The 26,883-nt window shown below is 41.5% G+C and overlaps 1 protein-coding gene across 7 annotated transcripts in view; it reads right to left on the reverse strand.

The window, feature by feature from the left end:
• The window catches only part of UBE4B (ubiquitination factor E4B), a 126,991-nt gene that overhangs the window by 54,628 nt on the left and 45,480 nt on the right, over nucleotides 1–26,883 (reverse strand). For 3 of the 7 annotated variants that reach the window (XM_036255584.1, XM_036255589.1, XM_036255585.1), the window contains 4 exons: nucleotides 17,787–17,922; nucleotides 11,017–11,104; nucleotides 9,540–9,684; nucleotides 6,405–6,633 (listed from right to left, as the gene is read on the reverse strand). In XM_036255584.1, the coding sequence (XP_036111477.1) occupies nucleotides 6,405–6,633; nucleotides 9,540–9,684; nucleotides 11,017–11,104; nucleotides 17,787–17,922 (598 nt within the window). Of the gene's footprint in view, nucleotides 1–6,404; nucleotides 6,634–9,539; nucleotides 9,685–10,967; nucleotides 11,105–12,357; nucleotides 12,435–17,786; nucleotides 17,923–18,994; nucleotides 19,037–26,883 lie in introns of those variants that run through there. The other 4 variants (XM_036255586.1, XM_036255587.1, XM_036255588.1 and 1 more) reach the window with 4 other exon arrangements.

Genomic DNA, 26,883 nt, shown 5'->3' on the forward strand with positions numbered 1-26,883 from the left:
TATTTAAAACTATACATTTCCTGGATCATAAGTGCTATAGTCTCAATTTCTAGATTTCTGAAGTGAAAAGTGCCTTGTATCTGATGTTGGTAGTTCCTTGCCAGCTGCAGGGAGTCAGTCTGATGCAGTGCCCACAGCCAGCATGGGGCGATCTGTGTGACGTCAGCACACTTGGAAGGTGGCTGCCCATGCTCTGGAACTGGGTTCCACTCTCAGCCAACATGCCCATTTCATTTTAACTTACATGTGAACACCTCAAAATCAACTGAAATATCTTCCCAAATGTTTCACTAAGACATGGAAAGTGACAACGCACATAGAAGATTGCTTGTCATATGCCAGGCAATGCAATTAAAGGCACTCAGGAAATAGCGCCTTCAAAGCTAAGAGATTGGTGTACGTTGGTGATCATCTGCCGGGCACCAAGCGACACTTCCAGTTGATTTCAACAGGAGAGAGAGAGAGAGAGAGAGAGAGAAACCAAATAGGAAATGTAGAGTTAACCCTAGTATTCATCAATGTATTTCAAAATTATAAGGTCAGTCCTAAGGGTGCTAAAATAGGTCATGAGCACAGTACGCAAACTGGCCCATCTGGCCAACAATGTACACGTGTCAATGGTCAAAAGTCACTCACAAGGATCTTAGATTCAAAGTGAAAGAGTTGAATTCAAATTCTGAATGTGTGATGCTGAAGGAGAGAATGGTGTTTAGTTTATATGCATAAATTCATGCTATTGATAAACCTTTTAAAAGTTTTTAAATAATATTTCATTTTTTCCTAAAAAAATGTTAAAATGCATGATGTATTCACAACTGCTAATATATGAAATATGACATTGGATATATGTCATATTTAAGTCCTAAGAGTATCAAAAAAGTATACCTCCCTCTGGGAGGTGATAGGAACCATTTTCTGATAACTACATTAGTCCAAGTTAATAACTTCACATAATAGAATCACATGATAGCTGAATCTTTCTGAAAACAAAATGAAAATATTCCTGGGGATTTTAAACACCCATTAGATCTGTGCAAACTGAACCCCATTTTAAAAGCTTATTTCTTACCCCTGGCTGGTTTGGCTCAGCAGTTAAGAGCATCGGCCCTTTGGCCCAAGGGTCGCATTTTCGATTCCCAAAGGGCACATATGTGGGTTGCAGGTTTGATCCCGGGCCCTGGTCGGGGTCATGGGAGAAGCAACTGGTCAATGTGTCTCTCTCACATATATGTTTCTCTCTCTCCCCCCTCTCCCTCCCTTCCACTCTATCTAAAAATCAATGGAAAAATATCCTCGGGTGAGAATTAACAACAACAAAAACTTGTTTCTTAAAAAGATTTCATTGCAGTTTCTTTTCTTCTATAAGGGGAACAATCATTCTCCTATTTTCTTATTATTTTGCATGCAGCTCATGGAATTTTATATCTTCTCAATGCAAGGTAAAGTCAGAGCTGTGCAGCTTTAAGTGATGTACACTGAGTGAACAAGGTGCATGGTGTGCTTGATGCTTCCAGGCACTGCTGAGGGTCCTGGGGCAGTAACACACTGTATCAAACAGATGCAGATCTCTTCCCAGGCACCTATGTTGTAGAGGAGAGATGCTCGAAACCACCTGAATACAGCAGAGCTCTGGGGAAAAATAAAAGCAGAGGATGGGGGCAGAGAGAGGCAGAAAGTGTGTGTGTGTGTGTGTGTGTGTGTGTGTGTGTTACACCATGTTTAATACAGGGACACCATCTGATAAAACGGCATTTGCATACAGACCTGAGGGAGTCAGGCAGCCGGCCAAGAGCAAAGGCCTAAGGCAGGAGGGGACTATGCTGAGTTTGAGAACAGAATGGAGTGTATGAGCTGGAGGATGTGGGCAAGTGGAGGGGAAGCAGGTGAGGTTAGAAAGCAGGAGTGTGAGTGTGTGTGCATTGGTGTGTGCACCCACGTGTGCTTGTGTGTGTGCGTGAGATGCATTCTCTTGCAGGCCAGGGTGAGAGGTTCTGGGTTTTGCTCCGTGTGAGGAGGGAAATCACTGGGAGGTTTTGGGGACTGGCATAGCATGAAAGATTTCTTTTAGACTATTTCCATGTTTCCTCTCCAAGTAGTGACCCAGCAGAAATCAGAGGGTAACCATCAATGTTTTCACTATCTGCTCATTTTCCTCTTACTGTTCACATCAGCTCATGACTTGCAAGATTCGACCTCCTTCACTGCAATATCTAAGCAGTAAAAAACCAAAACCTGAATTTCTTTCTAGTCATCAACTTCCTGTCCAGGAACATTTTCTTCGGAATGACTCCTGTCCCTTTATGCTGCACAGCTCTCACGTCGCTCACTCACTCCTGGGAGGCGCAGCCCCTCGCAACTCGCCAGCTCTTTCCTCAGGGGACGACGAACCAGAAGGAGTGATTCTTCCTTGCTTTTTGTTTTATCCTCACCCGAGGACATTTTTCCATTTTTGTTCAGATAGAGTGGGAGGGAAAGAGAGAGAGAAACATCGATGCAAAAGGGACACATTGAGTGGCTGCCACCCACACGACCCAAACAGGGCCGGGGACAAACTGCAACGAGGTACGTGCCCTTAGCGGGATCCGAACCAGGGTCTCTCCGGACCGTGGGCTGATGCTCTCACCGCTGAGCCAAACCGGCCAGGGCAAGTCTTCCTTTCTTAAATCAATCCTCATCATCACCACTACAAAGAATGAGCGTGTGTCCAGACTACTTCTGGAAAGACATCAATCCACAGGTACGCAGCAGGGAACAGATACAAGCCCCGCTGACTCCTTCCTCTGCATTAGTCTCACAAGCACGAAGTGGGTGTTCAAATCGCTTCCTTCAAAGTAGATACAATTCTGAGATGATTGATCAGAAAGGGGGAAGAAAAACTACCTGCTGAGCGCCCAGATGAACCAGGTTTGCTGCCTCTTCCTAGCCCCACACGCATTCTCGGGTTCCTCTCCAGTTGTCTGATCAGTTATGTGTTTTTACCCACCCTTTTATCTTCTTTTTGATATCTATTTGGACTCTATAAACTGCCAAAATCAGGATGGATCAGGTTTCATTTTAACAGCAGCAAAGGACGTGCCAGCTGCCTAGTATGGAATCTGCAATTAAGGAGTAAAATGTTCTTGCCCAGGAACAGAGTAGATGCTCTTGGCAGCAAGAGAACCAGTAAGGTCGAGAACACAAGTCCTATTGGGTGAAGCTGGAGGAGCCAGAGGCAGCACGTGGGCTCTGGACCGAGGCTCTGAACCGACCAGTCACGTGACTCACCTCCGGTGGCCCAGTTCTCACAGTAAGGAGAGCTGCTGGGTGGATCTAGGTGGTAATGTATGCAGTGCTGACAGCGTCTGGGTGCGATACTTAGTATTATCACAAAACTACTGAGTTTACTTCTCCTCGTGGGCACAGAATCTAGATCTGAGACAAGACTGGCATGTTGTAAGTCTAGAAAGACAGGAGTTAGTGACAGCAGCACACCATCTGATATCTTTGTTGGTGAAAGTCGGAATTAAATAGGCCAGTTAGAGAGAGCATTTCTCCCACAGATAATTTACAGTAGAACAGGTAACAAAGCACTTTTATCATGCACGGAAATTAATTCCTAACAAGGATGCCTGATGGATAACTATGATCATGCAGTGGGATTTTTCTACAAGAAAAAGGTACTTTTACCTCTGGGATACTTACTTGAGAAAGAGTGATATAATGTTCAATCTAATACAAATATCAGCCTTCCTGAATCAATATTCCACCTTGCACTGACATTCCCCTCTCTATATATACTCTCTAATGACTCTCCTGCACACTGTCCAATTTAATGAAGTGTACCTAACTCCTACCGCCATCTCTATTTATAGCCTGGAGTTATTTTTGAACAGTTCTGGGCACAAATACCAACTCAGTCCAGAGGAAACTTCAATTTAAGAGTAAAATGGTAAGACAATGAGTCAGAGTGTTAGAAAGACAGTGCTATTGTATCTTCTTTTTCAAAGTCACCTAGAAAACCTAAGGAGTCTTTTTCACTCAAATTTCAGGAGTGAACATGCAGCAACATCATGAGCTATGTTCTGGCCTCTGCTGCCATTCCAAAGGCCATCTAAACAAACAGAGTCTAGTTCCCTGTGATCAGTAGAATTCAAGGTCAGAAGTGAAACCAGAGTCACAATTATACCGGAAGTATGCCCAGGCGGAGCTGGGGCAGGGCACACGCACACACGCGCACACACACCAGCCCCCCTGCCATTCCTGAATAGCAGTAACATGCAACTGTACATGAGAAAACATGCCTCTCAGAGTACGCGTTGCTCACGTCTGATTGTTCACAAGAACCTTCTCGCAATAGATAGTGAAGGGTTCTGGCTTTTAGAGTGCAGGGTGGATGAACTGCATGTGACTGATCTTTAATCTGCTATTCATGTTTCTGACAAAGGATTATATGTAAGTTTTCTCCAAACTTACCAGGCAACAACCATGAAAATGTTCCTACGTGAGCTTTACCCCATGAGAGGGTCTTAACATTTCAGTACATGCAAATTGCTCCCATCTTCACTCTCCAGGTGGTCTCGCCTGACCCTACCCTGTTTGAATTCAAAGCACACCCCTAATCAGGGCTTAGAGAAGTTAGTTCCTAAGCACCTACGCACATGCAGGGGTGAGACTCCATTCCTCTGATACCTGGACCCAAATTGGACACAAGAAAACTCATCACCACCACCACCACCATCATCATCATCATCATCTTCTTCTTCTTCTTCTTCATCACTACTGTCCCCAGAAAGCGCGAGGAAGAGGAAGGAGAAAGGACTGTCGTACATACTACACCACAACAAAAGCAAAAAAGGTCATCAGGGAACAAAGAAAAACACGAGGGAGAAAGCGTTTGCAACTGCTGTCCTTTTAGTTAAATCTTATGCTGAAAGCTTTATCTACTGACATGCAGAACAGTAATTCACCTAAATTAGAGAATGCGCAGGGACGTTTGCGGGGAGGCACTGGGTTAATGGAATTCTGAGACTGCTTCTTTCTAAGTAGCTGGAATCAGAGTGTCAAGGCCCAGCCCCAGTGAGCAGAGCAAAGGGACTCCCGGCCCAGCTCTGCTCCCACCACTACTTGTTCTAACTATATTTCAGCTATGACTGTCAACAGCATTAAAAGTCAAAAAGTGGTTCTGTGATCCCCAACTCTCAAATACAAACTGCTGACACTGAAATTCACCTGTAATGAGGAATGACACGTGAATTAGATTTTAAAAACTAAGTTACCTTTTTCTGGGTACAGAACAGAGAAAAAGTGAGGGAAAGTAGGGAAGAAAGGCACCCACAACAGAGCCACCCAGACTTTCCGAGGTTACCAAAGCCGGGCAGAAGCACGGACTCAGGCGTGAGCCTACAAACTAGTTAGACACACGGGTTAAAACCCCCAAACAGGAAACCCAGGGGACTGAAGTCAGTGCCACGCGGCAGTTCCTCCAAACCGTGTTAAGCTGCTCTCCCTGCATGGCACACACGCACCCGGCTCTCCTGCTGCAGAAATACCTAGGAGAAATCCTTAGGGGCGAGGGACGTCTGCTCACGGCACTGGGTGAGGCGGGCGGGAAAGCTGGCCCCGTGCTGGCGGCTCTCTGTCGGGAAGAGCTGGCTGGCACTGCTTGAGGGCTACTAGCGAGGGCAGGGAGGCTTGGTGAGCCGGACAGAATGGAGATGCCTGAGGACCTCGGGCTGGGAGCAGCTGAAGCCCCGCCGGGGTGGGTGACAGTGTAGGGGCGATACCGCGGAGAGGGGGGCTGGCTTGCCGCCGCAGTCCCGGGGGCCGCGCCAGGACCCCCGAGGGAAATGGAAGGCACAGCCAAGTGGCTGACTGCGCCGGAGGGGGAGGCAACAGGCAGACTCATCACTGGCACATAGCTCCAGAAACTCGTGCTGGGAGCCGGACTAGTCTCATAGAGGCTAAATTAGTTGAGGAGGGAAGGAAAGAAGAGAAAATTGAAGAAAAACTTGAGATGATAAATGATTAAACTGGAAAATATCAAGCTTTTAAAGAATAGTATATTCAACTTCACATTTTTAAGCATTCATGTGTACAGTTATTTCAGATGCCTAAATAAGTATCATCTAATTGCTATAAAGATCTACAGGTCACACTTAGAATATTTTAAAGCCCTCTTGCCAAAGAAGAATGTGCAATATACAGCCATGTCTCTCTAAATTTTAATTTACCAATGGTCAAACCATGGAAAGCCAAAAAGACCGATCTGGAAAAAATAATACTTCCTGCAATGACCAAACCCATCCCTCCAAATATGACACATGCTAAAATCTGCATGATACAGGCTCTTGAAAGAACGTTCACTTCTCCTGCATACTCGTGGTTATTTTACTACCAATTAGATGTGCAGAAAGAACCACACTGACCTAGACAAAGAGCTGGCACCGAAGGAACCCACACTGCAGAACATGGGACTTGTTCCTGGATTGGAGCCAGTATTTAGCGTGAGATTTCTGTCCGGTGACCGAGCTGCCGCTGCAATTGGCTGTGAGGTGGCTGTCAGACTGGCAAATGGGTTTTCATCTCGAGTCTGAGTAGACATCATTAGCACTTCCATTAAAATCTGGCCAATCAAGTCCTTAAAATCAGAGAACACTGTTGGAAAGGCAGAATAAAAAGGAGGTTACACATGGTCCTTCATACACACAGTCCTCGAATAAGCCAAATGGAACCTGCGAGGTTCAATATGGTGCCCTGGATTGGATTGGATCCTGGAACAGTAAAGAGACATTAGTGGAAACCTAGAGAAATCCAAATAAGGTCTGGAGTATAGTTAATAGTAATATCTTAGTTTTGACAAATCTACTATGGTTATGTAAGATGTTAACGTTAGGGGAAACTGGGTGAAGTGTATACAGGAATTCCCTGTACTACCTCCAAAACTTTTCTGGAAATCTAGAACTATTCCAAAACACAAAGCTTATAAAAATTCTTTTAAAAGTTGGAGTACAGGCAATGAGTCACTGCTGATATATATTAACTATAAAAAAAGTTACTCCCTGCCCCAGTTTGGCTCAGCAGGTAGAGCATCGGCCCGCAGACCAGAGATTCGCAGGTTCGATTCTGGTCAAGGGCTAGTACCTCGGTTACGGTTCATCCCTGGCCCTGGTCAGGATCGTGCAGGAGGCAACCAGTTGATGTGTCCCTCTCACATTGATGTTTCTCTCCCCCTCTCTCCCACTCTATCTGAAGATAAACAGAAAAATATCCTCGGGTGAGGATTAAAAAAAAAAGTTACTCCCAACTACAGAGATTAGTTATCACACTAGAAATGCAATTGGGTTAATATTTCTTCCCTATGTTTTTTTCTTAATCCTAACCTGAGGATATTTTTTCATTTTTTGTTCAGATAGAGCGGGAGGGAGAGAGATAGAGAGAAACATCGACATGAAAGGGACACATCGAGTGGTTGCCACCCACAAGACCCAACCAGAGTCGGGGACAAACTGCAACCGAGATACGTGCCCTTAGCGGGAACCGAACCCGGGTCTCTCCGGACCGCAGTCTGACGCTGTAACCGCTGAGCCAAACCGGCCAGGGCCCTATATATGTTTTATATCCAGTGAAACTATCAAGTACAAAGTTCAAAGTATTTTACGAAGGGTCTCATTTCTAGTCACCACCTGGCTTTCTGGAGTGGACCCCACTTTCTAGCTTACTTCTTATTCTCTGTGGCTCCCAACTGCTTTACTGTAGGTCTGTAAACACATTCTAAAGATCACCATGTAAATAACAGTTCTAACCCATGTAAATCTTATCTGATTTGGTTATTAAAAATGACCACTTAGCCCTGGCTGGTTTTGCTCAGCGGTGAGAGCGTCGGCCTGTAGTCCGAAGAGACCCGGGTTCTGATTCCGCTAAGGGCACGTACCTCGGCTGCAGTTTGTCCCCGTCCCTGCTTGGGTCATGTGGGTGGCAGCCACTCGATGTGTCCCTTTCATGTCGATGTTTCTCTCTCTCTCCCTCCCGCTCTATCTGAACAAAAAATGAACAAATGTCCTTGGGTGAGGATAAAAAAAAAAAAAATGACCACTTAGCCCTGGCCAGTTTGGCTCAGCGGTTAGAGTGTTGGCCCGTGGACCAATGAGTCATGGGTTCCATTCCGGTCAAGGGCATGTACCTAGGTTGCGGTTCGTCCCCGGCCATGGTCAGGGTCATGTGGGAGGCAACCAGTCAATGCATCTCTCTCACACTGATGTTTCTCTCTCTCCCACTCTATCTGAAGAGAAAATATATCCTCAGATGAAGACTAGAAAAATAAAAATGACCACTTATATATGCACAAGAGAAATGTGAGAATGTTAAGATTTATCCTAAGAACAGTAACAAGAGGCGGGGCTTTGAAACACCGGGATGCTGAGCTCATCTCTGTAACCAGAGTTAGTGAGGAGATCCCAGTAAGATCGGAAGTAAGCTGTGCACCCAGCAGGAGCACAGGGGACGTTGCTTGTTTGCCGGGGAGGCAGGCAGTGCAGGGAAGGGAAGGGAAAGGCGATCTCCCCGATATTCAGTCACTCACTTAAAATCCATCTGATGAGCCCTGGCTGGTTTGGCTCATGGTTAGAGCATCAGCGCTCAGACTAAAGGGTCACAGGTTTGATTTCCGGTCAAGGGCACAGACCTGGGCTGCAGGTTCAATCCCTGGCCCCAGTCAGTGTTGTTCGGGAGGCAACCAATCGATGCGTCTCTCTTACATTGATGTTTCTCTCTCTCTCTCTGCCCCTACCTCCCTTCTACTCTATCTAAAAAAAATCAATGAAAAAATATCCTTGGGTGAGGATTTACAAAGAAATAATGAAATACATCTAATGAGGGATTATTAACTGCCAGACACCCTTCTCGGCACTGGGAACACATCAGTGAGCAAGCCATACAAAAGTCCCTGCCAGGAGGGAGGCTATGTTGCTGTGATGTGCAAAAGGACAACCTGGCACACCCCCACCTCGCCTACCTCTTCTGTATTCCAAATGCCCTGTAATTCTGGCACACTAAGAGTTTTATTACTTTGTTATAAGTGTAGTTTCTTAAAATAGAATCCTGGAAACATAGCAAAATAGCAATATGTCCTATCTGGCTAAGCAGTTCAATCAGGCAGATTTACTCCACCGTCTACACAGGACCTGGCAGGCACTTAAGGCAGGTGCAGGTCACACAGAGCGCCTCTCTCAGGGCCCTGCAGACCACCCAGTATGCTCCTACTTTAAACAGGCGCTAATGCTCTAAGCATCTTCTTATTGCAAAGGAAAAAATTTCAACTCTGAGACTATGAACATCGTTAACTTATTTATATAGTTTTCTTTCAGAGAACCATAAAAGTAAAAAAGAAATTTAGCAATAGATTAGTGGAAAATGTCCTCACCAGGAAAAACCCTTGTATTCAAAAATACAACCCCAGCACAGGCAGAGTGGCTTTAGATAGCGGACGAGGACAAAAGGTCTTACATTTTTGTTTTCTCTTAAGCACCGTACTCTGAAATAGGACAGCTGAGCTAGGTTCCTACCTTCTTTTGGGTTCTGCTTAAATTGTGCAGAAAGAGAAGAAAGAAAGATGACGTCTCTGTCCCGGTCCTTCCAAGAGACTCGAAAGATCTTACAGACCAGCTGTAAGGCCTGTTCTTCAGACACTTCAGAACCCGATGACAGCTCCTTGTGAGGAAGAAGAATTAGGGGTTAATTTCAAATGGTAGGAGGTATGAGTTAGACTTCAATAGATACTTAATGCTGATTTAATTCATTTCCGAAATGCATAGAACTATTCACCCACTGACTTAGGGAAAAATAGACTTGTTACTATGACTTCAGAGTTACAACTTTCCCAACACTAAAGAACTATACAAAATAAAGCCTCCCACTACTCACAGTCCAACTGCTAACCATCATCAGTACATGTTGCTGAGCACCAATAACAACTGAACAGAAAGTGATGCAATTACCTAACCAGCTCTACACCACACCAAACAAACAGGCCAAAAACCCAAAACACCCTCTTCTGCAATATAGGAACTAAGCTCAGATGATAACAAAATATGAAGGTCTCATGTTTTCAAAAAGCTTTTACTTGCTTCTGAGTCCCACATACTGTATTCCTGCCTCAATTCCCAGTCATTGTCCTCAGAATAGCACCAAAGATGTGCTGACCTACTTGCTTCAGCCAAACACCAACAGAAACAATTCAGATTAGCTCTAAGGGAATTCCTCTTACAAACCAAATTTACTGACAAAAACATGGACCTGAAACAAAGGGAAGGATTTTATCAGTGAAAAGGACTGAGTTATACTTCCATTAATAAGGGCAAGCTAGGCTACCCATTTTTCCTCAAAATTAAAAAACAATCACCTGACCCTGGCCGGTTTGGCTCAGCAGTTAGAGCGTCGGCCTGTGGTCCGGAGAGACCCGGGTTCGGTTCCCGCTAAGGGCATGTACCTCGGTTGCAGTTTGTCCCCGGCCCTGGTTGGTCGTGCGGGTGGCAGCCACTCGATGTGTCCCTTTCACATCGATGTTTCTCTCGCTCTCTCTCTTCCTCTCTCTCCCTCCCACTCTATCTGTACAAAAAATGGAAAATGTCCTCAGATGAGGATTAAAAAATAATAATAATAATCACCTGCCCTGGCCAATTTTGCTCAGTGGTTAGAGCGTTGGCCCACGGACCAAAGGGTTGTGTGTTCGATTCCCGGCCCAGGGCACAAACCAGGCTTGCAGGTTCAATCCAGGAGTCAGTACGAGAGGCAACTAATTGATGTGTCTCTCTCACATTGATGTTTCTCTTTCTCCCTCTGTCCCTTACACTCTATCTAAAAAGCAATGAAAAAATATCCTCAGGTGAGGATTAACAACAACCAAAAAACAAAACATCACCTAACTGTGATCTGCTGGTTGCGGGGGCCAGCTCTAACAGACTCGGCAGGGACGGGACAGGAACAGTGTTTACCTGTGCCACCTGCACTGGAAACAGAAGCAAGGCTTCATCTCTTACCAACCTTGTCGCTGAGGCTCCTTTTCTCTCTTCGATCATTTTCATCAACTTCCATATTTTCAATTCCTGAATCCACATCCACCTGGGACATGCTTTAAGTATAAAAGACAAATAAGTCTTTTTACCTTTTATAAATCCACCCAATGTCCTAGCTGCTGGTCGGCGAAGTTTTAAAATAGCAATCGAAATCAGTCAGGAAAGCAAAATAATAAAGGTTCATCTTTTTTTCCATTAATTTTTAAGAGCTCTTCATATATTAAGATGTAAACATTCTATCATAATTTTAATATTTTTCCCAAGTTGTCATTTTCAAAAAAATAATTGGAGCATGTTTTCTCTATATAATATGTTAAACAATATACAATCACAGCTTGATTACAAAATCTTATTAAGGATGTGTAGTATTTTCCCCACAGTAAATAAGTGTCCCAGCACCATTTATTGATAATATCATCATGTTTACACTAATATGAAGTCACTTATTCATGTGTCCAATTATCATCTATGTGTGAGTCTATTTCTGGACACTCGTTTCTGTTCCATTAGACAATCTGTCTGTCCCTGAGCCAATACCACTCTGTCTTACTAAAACTTCACACTAAGTTTTGATATCTGCTAGGTTCTTCTACTTCAGGAAAGTCTTGGCCATTCTTAGCCCTCTGCTTTTGCACACGTCATTAAGAATCAGCTTGCCAGGTTCCTTAAGAATTCTGTTGGGATTTTGACTAGAATTTCACTGACTCTAGAGGTCAAAGTGGGGAGAAATGTCATCATGTTACTAAGTCTACCTATGGTATCTCTCTCCAAGTATTCAGGCTTTCTTTAAGGTCTTTTGATAAATTTTTATAATTTTCTCCATAAATCTTTTACTTCTTTTGCTAAATTTATACCTATGTACCATATATTTTTTAATGAAATTATGAATACCTTTTTTAAAATTAAGTTTTCTAATTTTTTTGTTGCTAGTACATAGTAATGAAACTAATTTTAGAAACAGACCTGTTTTAAGCAACATTATTTATACATAGGGCTCACTAGGTAGACAATCATTTTATCTCTGAATAAGAAGTATTCTGTTTATTCCACTCCAATCCCCACTTGTTTACTGCACGAGGCAGGATCCCCATGGTGAACAGAAGCAGAAATAGCAGCCATCTTTGTTCTTATTCCTAATTCTAAAGAGAGTGTTTCTAATTTCTCACCACTGAATATGAGAGTTGCTGTAGTTTTTTGATAGATGTCCTTTATCTTTGTATTACTCAGAATAAGATAGGGTATGCTGTGGTAACACATACACTCTGAAATCTTAGAGGCTTAACACTATAAGGGTTTATTTCTTGCTTACGCAAAGTCTGGTGAGAGTGAAGCATCCTTACTCCAGCTTTAATCTATGCCATCTGCAATACACAGCCTCCCAGGTCACTGGAGCAAGAGAAGAGAGGGACGGAGGAGGAACATCGGCTCAACGGCCTTTGCCTAAAAGTGACACGTCACTTCCACTCACAGTCTATGGGACAGAATTAGTCACTTGACCCCAATCTAACTGCAAAGGAGACGGGAAATGCAGGGGAGCATACAATTATTTGGTTAACTCTGTCTCTGCCATACTGTCAGTTTAAAGAAGTACCTTTCTGTTTCCTGTTATACATTTTCTAATGTTAAAGCACCCTTGCATTACTGACATAAACTGAAGTTGATCATATTATATTGTATTATATCAGATCACATCACATATTATTTTTAACTAAACTTTTAGTTAAAGTATCTGTAAAAAATGTGCATAGATGACCATTTCATCACAAAGGAAACATACCACTGTAATTAGTACCCAGATCAAGAAATATAACATTACCAAACCCCAAAAGCCCTCCTATGACCCTTCTAATCACTAGTACACTAGCCCACAGTAACCACCACACTAGTGTCTAGCCCTAGCAATGTTTTGTGTGTTTTTAGTGTGTTGCAGTTATTTTGTCAGTATCTTATAACTTTTGCAAATATGCTCATGAGTGTGATTACTGTGCAATTACTTTTTTTCATCTATATTATTCTTGTCTGGTTTGATATTAAGGTCATATTAGTCTCAAAAATTGAATTGGTATGTATCCCCCTTTTTTAAATTATCTGAAAAATTTTGTGTAAAACTAAAATGGTGGAATTACCTATAAAATCATATGAGCAAGGCTCTTGTTGGAAAATCTTAAAACACTGATTCAAATTTATTTCATGGTTTTTTTATTATTTAGGTCTTTGCTTCTTGAGTCAATTTTGGGAGAATCATGTTTTTCTAGAAATTAGATTTTCATCCAATTTTTCAAATGTATTTGCATTAGCATATTTACATTTTTCATGGAATTCTCCCTTCCAATAACAAACAGCACTGAGCACTCATTCTGTGTAGGCCTTGTGCTAGGTGTCTGAGATGCCAGTGAACAAAAAGGGAACATAAATTACTGCGTTGTGGAGTTTATGTTTTAGCTAGAGAAGACAGAAAATACACACTAAACATAAATAAGCAAAGCATACAGTACAGTAAGTGCTATGGGAACTGGAAGAACAAAGCACAGGGGAAGGCCACTGAGAGTGGAGGGCTTTCCTCTGAAATGGGGGAGCCTCACTGAGAAGCGCCAGAGGAGCAAGAATATGAAGGTCAGCCATGCACATACCCGGGGACGAGCACTCCACCCAAAGGGTTTTTGTTCCCAATATTTACTTGTATTTTTTTTCCCTTTTTACTATATTATAGCTTTATATTTTCTTCTAAGGACCACTTTTTTAGCTGCAACACACAGATCATGATTTATAGTATCTGTTATTCTTCAGTTCAACATAATTTCAAATTTTCATTATAGTATTTTCTCTGACCTGTATGTAGAAATATATTGTGTTTCTGAAATTTCCAAATGTCTGAGGGATTTTTGAAAAGGTTTTTGTCCCCGCCCGGCCGGTGTGGCTCAGTGGTTGAGCGTCGACCGATGCGTCAAGAGGTCACTGGTTCGATTCCCAGTCTGGGCACATACCCAGGTTGTGGGCCCTATCCCCAGTAAGGGGCATGCAGGAGGCAGCCAATCGATGTTCTCTCACTGATGTTTCTAGCTCTCTCCCTTTCCCTTCCTCTCTCTAAAATCAATAAAGAAAAAAAACTTTTTTTTTATCCTCACCTGAGGACATTTTTCCATTTTTTTTTTTGGTTTGTTTTTTTGTTTTTATCCTCACCCGAGGGTATTTTTCCATTTTTTGTACAGATAGAGTGGGAGGGAGAGAGAGGAAGGGAGAGAGAAAGAGAAACATCGACGTGAAGGGACACATCGAGTGGCTGCCACCCGCACGACCAACCAGGGCCAGGGACAAACTGCAACCGAGGTACGTGCCCTTAGCAGGAACTGAACCTGGGTCTCTCTGGACCACAGGTCAACACTCTAACCATTGAGCAAAACTGGCCACGGCAGAAAAAAAAAACCTTTTTAAAAAATATTTTTTTCCCTGTATTAATTATCAAACCTAACATACTAGTGAGAAAACATGACTTGTATGATTCTGACTGTTGAAACTTTTTGATCAATGAGTATTAGGAAAAAAATGTGTATTCTCCAACTGTGGAGAGCAAAGTTCTGTATCCTTCACTTAGATCAAGCTTGTTGGCTGTGTTGTTTAATTTGTCCATATGCTTACACATACTCTGATCTAGTGATAAATGAAAGACATGTTAAAACTCTCCCACCATGAATCTGTCAGTTTCTTCCAGTTCTGTCAATATTTGCTTTATTATATGGTGCTGTTATTTTACTAAGTATCTATACTTTGGAAACTGTTATAGCCTACAGGTAAACTAAACATTTATCATTATATATTGCTTATTTCTTGTAATACTTTGTGCCTTAAAGTCTGATTTATTAATAAACTTACCCCAAGTTTCTTTTGCCTGGTATATTTTTCTTTTACTTTTAAACTTTCCCTAACCTAATGTTTCAGGTATCCTTCTGTAAACAAGGATAAAGCTGGGTTCTTTTTGTTTTCAATTCAACCTATGCCTTTTCACTGTGATTTGCTGTAATTATTGACACATTTTCATTTGTTTTTACCACCTTATCCTGTGCTGTCTCTTTTTTAAAATTTGTGTTTCTTCTTTTTCTTTGAAGTGACTTAACTCCACTCTCCCACCTCCTCACTACCATTCCATATTTCCCTTTTGCTGGTTTGGAAGATATACTCTATCTCCAGTCTTTTAGTGGCTACCCTTGAAATTTAATCAAGTTTTCATAACTCAAAATCTAAAAGTTGGCCAGGATCTTTACCCCTTTCTCAAGTATACAAAGACCTTAGAGTTTGCTTGAATAACCCCCCTGTTTACCTGCTACTGCTGTCCAGCATGTAAGATCTATCTGATGTTTGTACACATATACACACCCATGTTATTTTCTACACTATTATTGCTTTATACCATCAGTATTTGTTTCAATTTACCACATCTATTATTTTCTTTACTCATCCTTCCTTCTTGCATTTCAGACACTATTCCTGAGATCATTTTCCTTCTTAACTACATCTGTTAAAAGTTGGAGGTCTCTTAGTGGCAAGCTAACAGGTTGTTGTTTGGTTGGGTGTTTATTTTTTAAATTCATCAATGTCTTTTTTTCACCCTTGCTCTTAAAAGATAGTTCCATAAGGGTCCACAATTCCCCACTGACAGTTACTTACACTTTCATTATTTAATTCTATTATTGCAACATCCTCTGGCTTCCATCATTCAGACATTTAAATGTTGTTCTTTTGTAGATAATCTCTCTTCTGACTGTTTTAAAGGTCTTTGTCTTTGGCATTCTGCAATTTTACTAAAAGATGTCTACTTTTGTTTAAACTGTTTGCAAGTTGCTGGGCTTCCTGAATCTGAATATTCATATCATCAACTCTAGAAAAATTCTCAGCCATTTATCTTTTTAAAAAAAATTATAGATGCCATTCAATATTATTTCATATTTCAGCCATTTATTTTATGATAATGGCTTCCGACCCAGTAGAGGAAAAAATGACCAATAAGGAGAGGACTGGGAAATCTCTCCGAGTCTTTCTATTCTCTCCTTTTGATATTTTATTTATTTATTTATTTATTTATTTATTTCCTCACCCAAGGACATTTTTCCATTTTTCGTTCAGACAGAGTGGGAGGGAGAGAGAGGAAGAGAGAGAGAGAGAGAAACATAGGGACACATCGAGTGGCTGCCACCCGCACGACCAACCAGGGCCGGGGACAAACTGCAACCTAGGTACGCGCCCTTAGCGGGAACCGAACCCGTGTCTCTCTGGACCGCAGGCCGATGCTCTAACCGCTGAGCCAAACCGGCCAGGGCTCCTTTTGATATTTAAATTAAACATATATTGAATCTGTGTCTTCTATATCTCTACCTTTCATATTTTTCATCTCTTTTTCCCTTTGTGGTATATGCTGAGTAATTTATTCAGCTCTATCATTCCATCCATTAATTCTCTCTTTAGCTATGTCTAATTTTAACTCTTTTCCATTTGAATTATCTTTTCATTTCTAGAAATTGTATTTGGTTCTTTACAAATGCACTTGGTTGTTTTTATAGTCACTTGCCCCTTATGTTTTCAATTCCCTTTTTAATTTATTTAAATATACATATTTTGTATTCTGTATCTGATAATTCCAAAACCCTAAAACTCTAGGTGAAATAATTCTGTTGTTACTAATTCTATGACTATTAGTTATGGTGGCTTTTTTCTACTGTGTTTTGTGATTTCTGACATGAGATCATATTTCTTGGAAATTTTTCTAAGGAAATTCTCTGAGGACGTAATGTTTCATGTTTTCTTCTGCTAGATACCCTGGTTCACTGCATATGACACTTCTTAGCTTGAGGTGTTTCAGACTATACCAATAGTGTTAATCTAGACGCTAAACCCATATAAAAGTTATGTATTAGCCATGAAATCAGAGTTGACTTGATTTAAAACACAAAAAAACAAAAACATGTATTCAGAGCAAAGGTTGTAAGATCACAATTGTTTTTATCCTATGGGGTTAATTTTTTTCTACTTGACCTTTTCATTCAGAGTGCAAACCTACCTGAATCCTTGCCTAAGGTGTGCGATCTCTGATCTGGTTCCTCAGCCCAACCCCACCAAGTACTGAGGCTCTATTCCAGTGCTTCTCAACCTTTCTCACATCATAACACAAACACAAAATAATACTTGTCTGGCTCACTGACATAAAAGAGAGGGCAGCTTGAGGGTGGAGGAGATGGATCTGGGAGTAGGGGAATAAAGAAATCAACACCTCAGCCACTCCATCACCTGGGTAGGGCACACTTGCAGCCTAAGAAGGCTCTGCTCTAGGATACCCTGATCCTTACGGAGCTCTTAAGGCTTTTGACTCACCTGTCTGTACCCTTCCACATTTTTAATTTTCACTGATCAGTAAAACTTTGAAGTAATATTTAGGGATTTATAGATGATGCCAAAGTTTAATAAATTAAACTTTGTATTCATAAAGACATCACAGAACCAAAGACATTTTTTACCACCTACACCATTATTTCACAAAAGACATTTCAATACCAAAAACATAAAATGGTATTAAAAACACTTCAGAATAATACAAAGACCATAACACTTCAGAATAATACAAAGACCTTTAAATCTCGTACGTTTAGCCCTAATTTGCTATGGACTGGCATGGATCTAAGGGACTAGACCAAAGCGAATAGATCTTTCCCTTCCCATAGTACAGTTTACTGGAAAACTGGCTTACTTTACCTTTTCTCACAAGAGACGCTATCGATATCCATGCTCTGGGAACGTGAGAGAGACTGAGATTGTGTTTCAAGGCTATTGGAGGGCGAGCTGCTGAGAGAACTGACTCCTTCACTGCTCTGGCTTCGATGGGCTACTCCTGCACAAAAAGACAGGAAAGATGAAGTCTCATGTGAAATAACAGCAAAGTTATTTGTAATGACAACAGTTAAGTATACACAATTGGTATTGATACCATTGTAACAGTCCGCAACTGAAGAATTTCCATGAAAAAGTTACACTAAATGCACAATGTTAAAATCATAGGAACACACCTTGGCTGGTGTTTCTCAGTGGTTAGAGCATTGGCCCATGAACCGAAAATTCTCAGGTTTGATTTCCAGTCAAGGGCTTGTACTTGGTTGCAGGTTTGACCCCCAGCCCTGATCGGGAAATGTGTGGGAGGCAACCAATCGATGTGTCTCTTTCACATCAATGTTTTTCTCTCTCTTTCCCCCTTCCTCCTTCCCTCCTACGCTAAAAAAATAAATGAAAATATCCTCAGGTGAAGATTAAAAAGTATATATATATATCACAGGAACATTAGCAAGAAATCATATTTTAGCAATATATGTCATATTAGGTCAGTAACAAAGCTACATCTAATATCTAAAATTGATTCCTCATCATACTTCTTTCACCAATTTAAACTATGATCCTGGAATACAAATTAGCCTCCATCATAGGACAGAAAAACCCATGAACTGTACCAAAAATAAGCTACATTAATGAACTGATACAGAGACACATGGATGGAGAGATGTGTGAGATAAAGCAAATATACTAAAATGTTTATGGTAGAATGTACATGGTGGGTATATACATATTCACTGCAAAAATTCTTTCAACTCTGCTGTATGCTTAAAATTTTCATAATAGCCCTGGCTGGTTTGGTTCAGCGGTTGAAGCGTCAGCCTGCAGACCAACGAGTCGCAGGTTGAATTACGCCCAAGGGCATATACCTCGGTTGCAATTTGTCCCCAGCCCTGGTCTGGTCTTTCAGGGGGCACCAGTCGATGTGGCTCTATCACATCAATGTTTCTCTCTGTCTCTTCCTCCCTCCCACTCTATCTGATGATAAAATAGAAAAATATCCTCGGGTGAGGAATAAAAAAAAGACAAAATATTTTCATAATAGCCTTGGCCAGTTTGGCTCAGCGGTTAGAGCGTACCTGGGTTTCGAGTTCGATCCCTGGCCCCAGTTGGGGTCGTTCAGGAGGCAACCAATCAATGCGTCTCTCTCACACTGATGCTCCTCTCTCTCTCTCCTCCCCCTCTTCCACTCTCCCTAAAAAAAATCAATGGAAAAATATCTTCAGGTAAGAATTAACACACACATACAAATTTCGTAATAAAATGTTGAAAACATGCAAACAGATACATCTAAACGATGTTGTTAAATACAGACCAACCCCCTTATTGAGTGAGCACCTAGTCCGTGGCAGCTGGGGACATAGATACCTGACACTGTCCTTGCCTTAGTGGAGCTTACAATACAGTAACCCTCAGCCACGAGCAGAGGGACAAACAGCACCAAGAGGTTGCCGGTTTGATTCCCAGTCAGGGCTCAGGCTCAGGTTCTGGGCCTAACACCCAGTGGAGGGCATGCAGGAGGCGGCCAGTGGATGTTCTCTCTCATCGATGTTCCTACCTCTTTCCCTCTCCCTTCCTCTCTCTCTAAAAATCAGTAAAGAAATAAAGTCATGTTTTTTTCATAGAATTAAAAAATTAGCCCTGGCTGATTTGGCTCAGCGGTTAGAGTGTTGGCCTGTGGTCTGGTGAGATCCGGGTTCGGTTCCCACTAGGGGCGCGTGCCTTGGTTGCAGTTTGTACCCGGCCCTGGTTGGTTGTGCAGGTGGCAGCCACTCGATGTGTCCCTTTCGTGTCGATGTTTCTCTCTCTTCTTCTCTCTCCCTCTCACTCTATCTGAACAAAAAATGGAAAAATATCCTCGGGTGAGGATAAAAAAAAAAATTACTTTAATGCTATGAATATACATCTACAAGTACTGTTTTGTTGTTGTAAATCCTCACCTCAGGGTATTTTTCCATTGATTTCTAGATAGAATGGAAGGGAGGGAGGAGGGGTGAGGGAGAGAGAAAGAAACATGGATGTGAGAGAGGCACATCAATCGGCTGCCTCCTGTACAACCTCCACTGGGCTGGGGATTTTTGTGCCCTTGACCCCACCGGGGCTCTACAAGTACTTTTACAAATATATACCTATTGTGCTGAAAGGAAAATGAGACTTACATTTTTTTAAAAAATAAAAACAAAACAACTTGAGTTACCAGTTGTAGCTGAAACAACTACCAAGTGGGTCACATTTTAACCACCCCAGCATTACAAGGAAGAAAAGTTGCCACCCTTTAATGTCTCTTCATTGAAGAATATTACAAAACATTTATCCATTCCTGATAACAGGTTTTAACATGTACCTCTTTACTAAAACTTCTGCAGGACTCAGGGAGGAAAAGAGAAACTAAATCTCCAGTATTTCTAAGTACACTCAGGTGAAATACAGAAAACATCTAACATAGTGAGAATTCTAAAAGAAGCTTATGGAAGTCAATAGAACTTTAAATTCATTAATTCAAGAAGTGTAAGATACAGTAAGTTCTCAATAAATATTTACTGAACAAAGGACTAGATAATAGAGCACTGGTAATGTCCTTAATAGAATATTAGTATACCTATCACAATAAGAGGTCTGACAATTTTATAATTAAAATCAATCAATAATAAAGTTCAACAATTTTTATGGGATAGCAATTATGCAGCTTTAAAATGTCTACATGATAAAACCAGTTCCAAAATTAAATGGATAATTATAATAAGTTTTTTGAAAAACTGTATTTGTAACATAGCATACTATAGCTATACTCTGTGTCCAATAATCCCCCCACCCCTTTTTTTGTTAATCTTCAACCAAGGATATTTTTCCATTGATTTTTACATAGAGTGGCAGGGAGGGAGAGAGTCAGAGAGAGAACATTGACGTGAGATGAGACACATAGATTGGTTGCCTCCCACATGACCCAGGTCAGGCTGGGGATCAACCTACAGCCCAGATACATGCCCTTGATTGGGAACTGAACCCCAAACCTTTCGATCCTCAGGCCAACGCTCTAACCACCAAGTCAAACTGGCCAGGGCTATAATAATCCTATAGTAATACAGCGTCAGAGTACTCCACATAGTCTAATACACTCACTGTATTTGCAATGTTTTTATGAGACATCAATGATATCATCTGAATTCTCTTTTCCTGAATTCTCCATGTGATCTTCATGTTCTGGGTCAAGTGGGGCAATTATCCCCAGAATTAATTATGCATACTAGTGTTCCTCAACCTCTACAAACCACATGCCTCCACTCCTGAAACTTAAAAACTAGATGGTCCCTCTGATTTTATTTAGAATCAATATGAATTAAATATCATGAATAAAAATAAATCAAAGCAATTGTACAAAATATCACTTTGTTCTCAAACCACACTTTTTCTAGATAGAATGGAAGGGAGGGAGGAGGGGTGAGGGAGAGAGAAAGAAACATGGATGTGAGAGAGGCACATCAATCGGTTGCAACCTCCACTGGGCTGGGGATTTTTGTGCCCTTGACCCAGACCAGGGCTCTACAAGTACTTTACAAACATATACCTACTGTGCTGAAAGGAAAATGAGACTTACATTTTTTTAAAAAACAAAAACTTTTGTCCTCACCCTCTCCCACTCCCAACTTGAGAAATCACTATCAGAAAGCCAAGCTCTAAGGAATACACCCCCCTTCATGTCTATAAAACCAGACATTAAAGAATTAAAACACAGACAAAACCTTTGATACCCTTTGAGAAGGTAAGTAAAATCTCTACATATCAAATTAAAAACAAAACTTCAAAAAGTGTGGGTGTGTCCCGCCGTGTAGCTCAGTCCCATGGACTGGAAGGTCCCAGTTAGATTCCTGGTCAGGGCACATGCCTGGGTTTCGGGCTCGATCCCTAGTGGGGGGCGTGCAGGAGGCAGCTGATTGATGTTTCTCTCTCATACAGATGTTTCTATCTCTCTCTCACTTTAAAAAAATCAATAAAAACGTATTTAAAAAAATATATGTATTTCTAAAAACAAAAAAAGTGAGGATGTGTATAACAAAGAACGAATAAAGCCATGTCTGCTTAATAAAAGCTAAATTACAACTTTCAAAATGGCAGCTTTCCAAACTTTTATGACTAATAACAGCTTGTTAAAGGTAGATTATGCATTCTATGTGGGAAGGCCAGAATTTTTTTTTTTAAATAAGGATTTTATTTCTGTAAGATTTTCCTCCTAGCATTGAAGTATTTCCTAAATGATATTCCCTTTCAGGTAAAAACCAGACCAATGCCTGTGGTTAAGCTACAACACTAGCTCCGTTCTAGTATTTTACACACACACACACACACACACACACACACACACACACACACTCTTGCTAAATTCTAGTAAAAAAGAACAGAATTGCCAAAAAGGGGCCTTGAAACCTTAGTAAAGCTGTTTTAAAAAGAAGACAATGGGGTGAGTGTAAAGATATAGTCCAGGTCTTTTCTTTTACAGGTTAAGAATACTGAGATTTAGCCCTGGCCAGTTTGGCTAAGCAGCTAGAGCGCTGGCCCTCATACCAGAGAGACCAGGGTTCGGTTCCCACTAAGGGCATGTACCTCAGTTGCAGTTTGTCCCTGGGCCCGGCTGGGGTTGTGTGGGTGGCAACCAGTTGATGTGTCTCTTTCACATAGATGTTTTTCTCCCTCTCTCTTCCTTCCTCTCTCCCTCCCGCTCTATCTGAAGATAAATGCAAAAATGTCCCCAGATGAGGATAAAAAAAAAAAAAAAGAATACTGAGATTTACAAAGTCTAAGAACTTCCCTTTAGACCTTCTGCAAGTTAGAAACAAAGAATACAACACAGGTCTCTTAACTCTAAAAAAAATGCTATTTTGTCTCCTCCAAACTGCTGAACAGTTTTTCTATCACAGCTATTTAAACCAAAGCTATATGTTTTCTACATTCTAAAATTACAAACACTAAACTTATAAAAATATTGTTATAAAAGGAATCATTCATTCTACTAATAATCAAAATTCTAAAACTCTTGACAATTAAGCTAAAGGGTGAACATTCATGGAAAATACAAAATATGCTTGTATTTTATTTGGCCAATACCAAGCTTCATTCCTCAATGTACTTATAATGAACATATTCAATTTCATAAAACAGACTGACATATTTGGCCAGCAGCTAATTTCCTGGTGAAAACATTTTGTTCTTTGAATAAACACAAATAAAGTGAAATTTCAAACCTGTAAAGAAAAACAGTAGTACCTAAAATATTGGGGCAGCCTTGGCCAGTTTGGCTCAGCAGTTAGAGCACTGGCCCCAGGACCCAAGGGTCAAGGGTTCGATTCCCTGTTAAGGGCACGTACCTGGATTGCAGGTTCAATCCTCGCCCTGGTTAGGGTCATGTGGAAGGCAACCAATCAATGTGTCTCTCTCACATTGATGTTTCTCTCTCTCTCTTTCCCTATTCCTCCCTTCCACTCTATCTTAATTTAAAAAAAAAAAAAAATCAATGGAAAAATATCCTTGCGTGAGGATTAACAAACAAAAAATGCCCTGGCGAGTTTGGCTCAGCAGTTAGAGCGTCGGCCTACGGTCCAGAGAGACCCGGGTTCGTTTCCCGCTAAGGGCATGTACCTCGGTTGCAGTTTGTCCCCGGTCCTGGTCGGGTCGTGCGGGTGGCAGCCACTCAATGTGTCCCTTTCACATCGATGTTTCTATCTCTTTCTCTCTTCCTCTCTCTCCCTCCCACTGTATCTGAACAAAAAACAAAGGAGTGTCCTCTGGTGAGGATAAAAAAAGTGAAATAAAATATTGGGGCAATAAAATCAACAACTAAAATTAGCAAACTACTTCTATCTTCATATTTATGAGCTAGAGTGTGCCTTTCCTTAGTGTCAAAACCGGGAATCACACAAAGAAGCATATATCTGGAGTCAAAAGACCGTGAGTGCCCCTGGGAGAAGTGGCTGATTCTAGGGCTGCGGCAGGGAAGAAGAGGGTGGGCCTGGGACCCGAAAACAGCTCCAAGAAATGACGGCTTGTCGGCCAGACAGAGGGTCAGCCGCAAAGGCTCCCAATGGCCAAAGTTGGAACCATTTGTAAAAATAAATAATGGGAAAGTAAGTAATATAGTTATTTGGATTATAACTCAAAGTATACAATAAATATACGTGAGTTCATACTGACATAAGTAAGGATTAAACAAGTAACCGGGGGAAAGGGACAAATGTTCCTTACAGAAGAATTGCAAATAATATAGATACACCCCCCGCCCCCACTCCTGGAGGTAAAGCCACTGCTTGAGCAGCTCAACTTAGGATCAGACCCAAAGAAGTGGGTGCAGAAAGGGAAGCCCTGACTGCACAGTGGGAAGACCGGCGAGCACCAGCTTACCCACGTGGTGAAGGTTAACAACGCCCAGGGTGTCCTGTGCACAGGGTGTGCTCTGGTCGTGCACCCTGTGTGATAGCCTGCCCCCCAAACCCAGCCTAATCACAAGAAAAACACCAGACAAAGGCAAATGAAGGGATATTCTACAAAGTACTGTTCAAAACTGCCAAGATAATAAAGAACAAAGAAAGATTTGAGAAATATCACAGACCAAAGGGACGTAGGAGACTCATGGTCAGTTTAGTGTAACAGAAGTACACTGAGGTTCTTACTAGTCTTGACAAAGATACCAGACGTTAACATTGGGTGAAAGCGGGGAAAGGGCATGTGGGAATTCTCTATATTACTTCTGTAACTCTTCTACTCATCTAAAACATATTTTAGAACAACTTTTGGAATAACCAAAATAAATGTTTAATTCACAAACTGTCTAGGGCTGGAACCCTGATCCCATTATTTCCAGTTAGGTGACCTTCAGCAAGTGTCTTTACTTAATATTTTCACTGACAAACTGATAGTGTTAGTATCTGTAGAGTCTACTTCTTAGTCCTGCTGTGAAGTTCCAGTGAAATACCCAATGTGAAAGTGTATAAACAGGACAGACACACCTACATGCATCAGCTAAGAATGGAGTAAGAACAAGGGCAAAGCCCCGAGTTTAAAGGTGAGTCTTTGCTAACGCAGTATTTGATCTAGCCTATTCCATTTTCATCATGTCTGAGGACCAGGTGAACACAAGGGCAAACGTATTGCACCAGTCTTCAGTGACATTCATCCCCAACCCATCAGTTCAAATAATCTCACAGTGTTTATTCCTGTTGATGCAGTGGTGCTTCTAGATTTACAATAAACCTTGTTTTAAAAATTCAGAATGAACAAACAATTGTAAATTATACTCTTCCTAACTCTTGTAGCATAAAAAGAATGTATGTATATAACTGAACTTTGAGTTCCCCCCAAACAGTCAACACATCTCAATACCTTCATATTTAATAAATTTTCACTGAATACAATAAGGGTTGGGGGAGGGGAAGCTTCCCAAATTCACAGTTGCAGTATCATATGGGAAGGATGCTATTAGTGACTCTGTAACTTGTTAAGTTATTTAAGTTCTGAGTGGCTTAGTTTCTCTATCTGTAGAATGATGAGATCAAAGAAGAAAAATCTCCAGCCCCTTCTAGTTCTATTAATGTTAGAAATCATGTATTCAGTTGAAAAACTGCTGCACAGTTTACAGTAACAGATCAAAATACTGTATTGTATCTCCTCCTCTTAAAACATACAAATTTTAGAAACAAAAAAAACAAACCACCACTACATCGAACATTTTCTGGGGGCTTCACGAAGGTTTCTGCTCCAGCCACTGTTGAGTTGGGGCCTTTGTTCTACCATGTTCAGTCACCCCATTTAAAAGAACTGCCCATAATCAAGAGGCCTGGGGCAAGACAAATGTTTTTCTTTCTTTGGGATCACAAAATCTCAGGTCGCTGAGAGAGGCAGAAGGGAGCAGGGAATCCTGCATAACTAAGGAAAGGGACAGATACGGTAACAGGAAGGCTGTGGCTCAGAGTCCACAGCAAGTGCCCAATCCTGCCCAACCGGAAGGACATCCATTGGCTGGAGACTGGTTGGGGCCCAACGTTAAAAGCCCTTTAAGTATGAAAATCCAACTCTGGGAACTAAAGATGACAGACACTTCTGCATCCAAAGATTTCCAAACCTTAATATATTGTTTTTAATTCTCACTTGAGGATATATATTTTTCCATTGATTTTCAGATAAAGTGGGAGGGATGGGGGTGGGGGGGAGCGAGAGAGAGATAGAAACATCAGTATGAGAGAGACTCATCGATTGGCTGCCTCACGAGCGAGTCTGACAGGGCTGGGGATCACACCGAAACCAAGTTATGTGCCCTTGACCGGAATGGAACCGGAGACTCTCTGGTCCAAGTGTCACTGTTCTAACCACTGAGCTAAACCAACCAAGGCAAAACCTTAATTTTTTAAAACTCACTCCCTAAGTTTATTCCCAGCATATTCGCAAAGCATCACAGAGACTGACTTCCTGGCTCAAGCTAGTTAAGAAAACATGGTAAATGCATACAAAACTAAGAATAGTTTGTATGACAATCTCTAAAGCCTATAAGTGTTCTAGGCCAAGTGCCAAGACTGGAATAGGAACAGAGAATGTGCTATGAAAATCAGGACATGGGAGATACAAGAAGTAGGAGGAGGGGCCTGATTACAGAGGACCTTGAAACCTCTTGGACTAGATTATAGTCGGAAATAAGGAGACAAGGGAGACTTTGAACACGTAACAAGTCAGCTCTCCTACTAAGACATACATTCCCTAATGGGCAGGAACCACATTTTATGGACCACCACCACCACCACCACCACCACACACACACACACACACACACTCTCTCTCTCTCTCTCTCTCTCTCTCTCTCTCTCTCTCTCTCCCCCCTGTGCCTCGACGGACTTGGAAGCATGGCCTAAGTAATGAAATCAGTACTGTCATAAAGTTCACATCCCAAGGTGAGGGGAGAGCTAGTGAGGAGTCTGGAGTCAGCCGCAAC

The sequence above is a fragment of the Molossus molossus genome, unplaced genomic scaffold, assembly GCF_014108415.1.
Source record: "Molossus molossus isolate mMolMol1 unplaced genomic scaffold, mMolMol1.p scaffold_m16_p_12, whole genome shotgun sequence".
Lineage (NCBI taxonomy): Eukaryota > Metazoa > Chordata > Mammalia > Chiroptera > Molossidae > Molossus > Molossus molossus.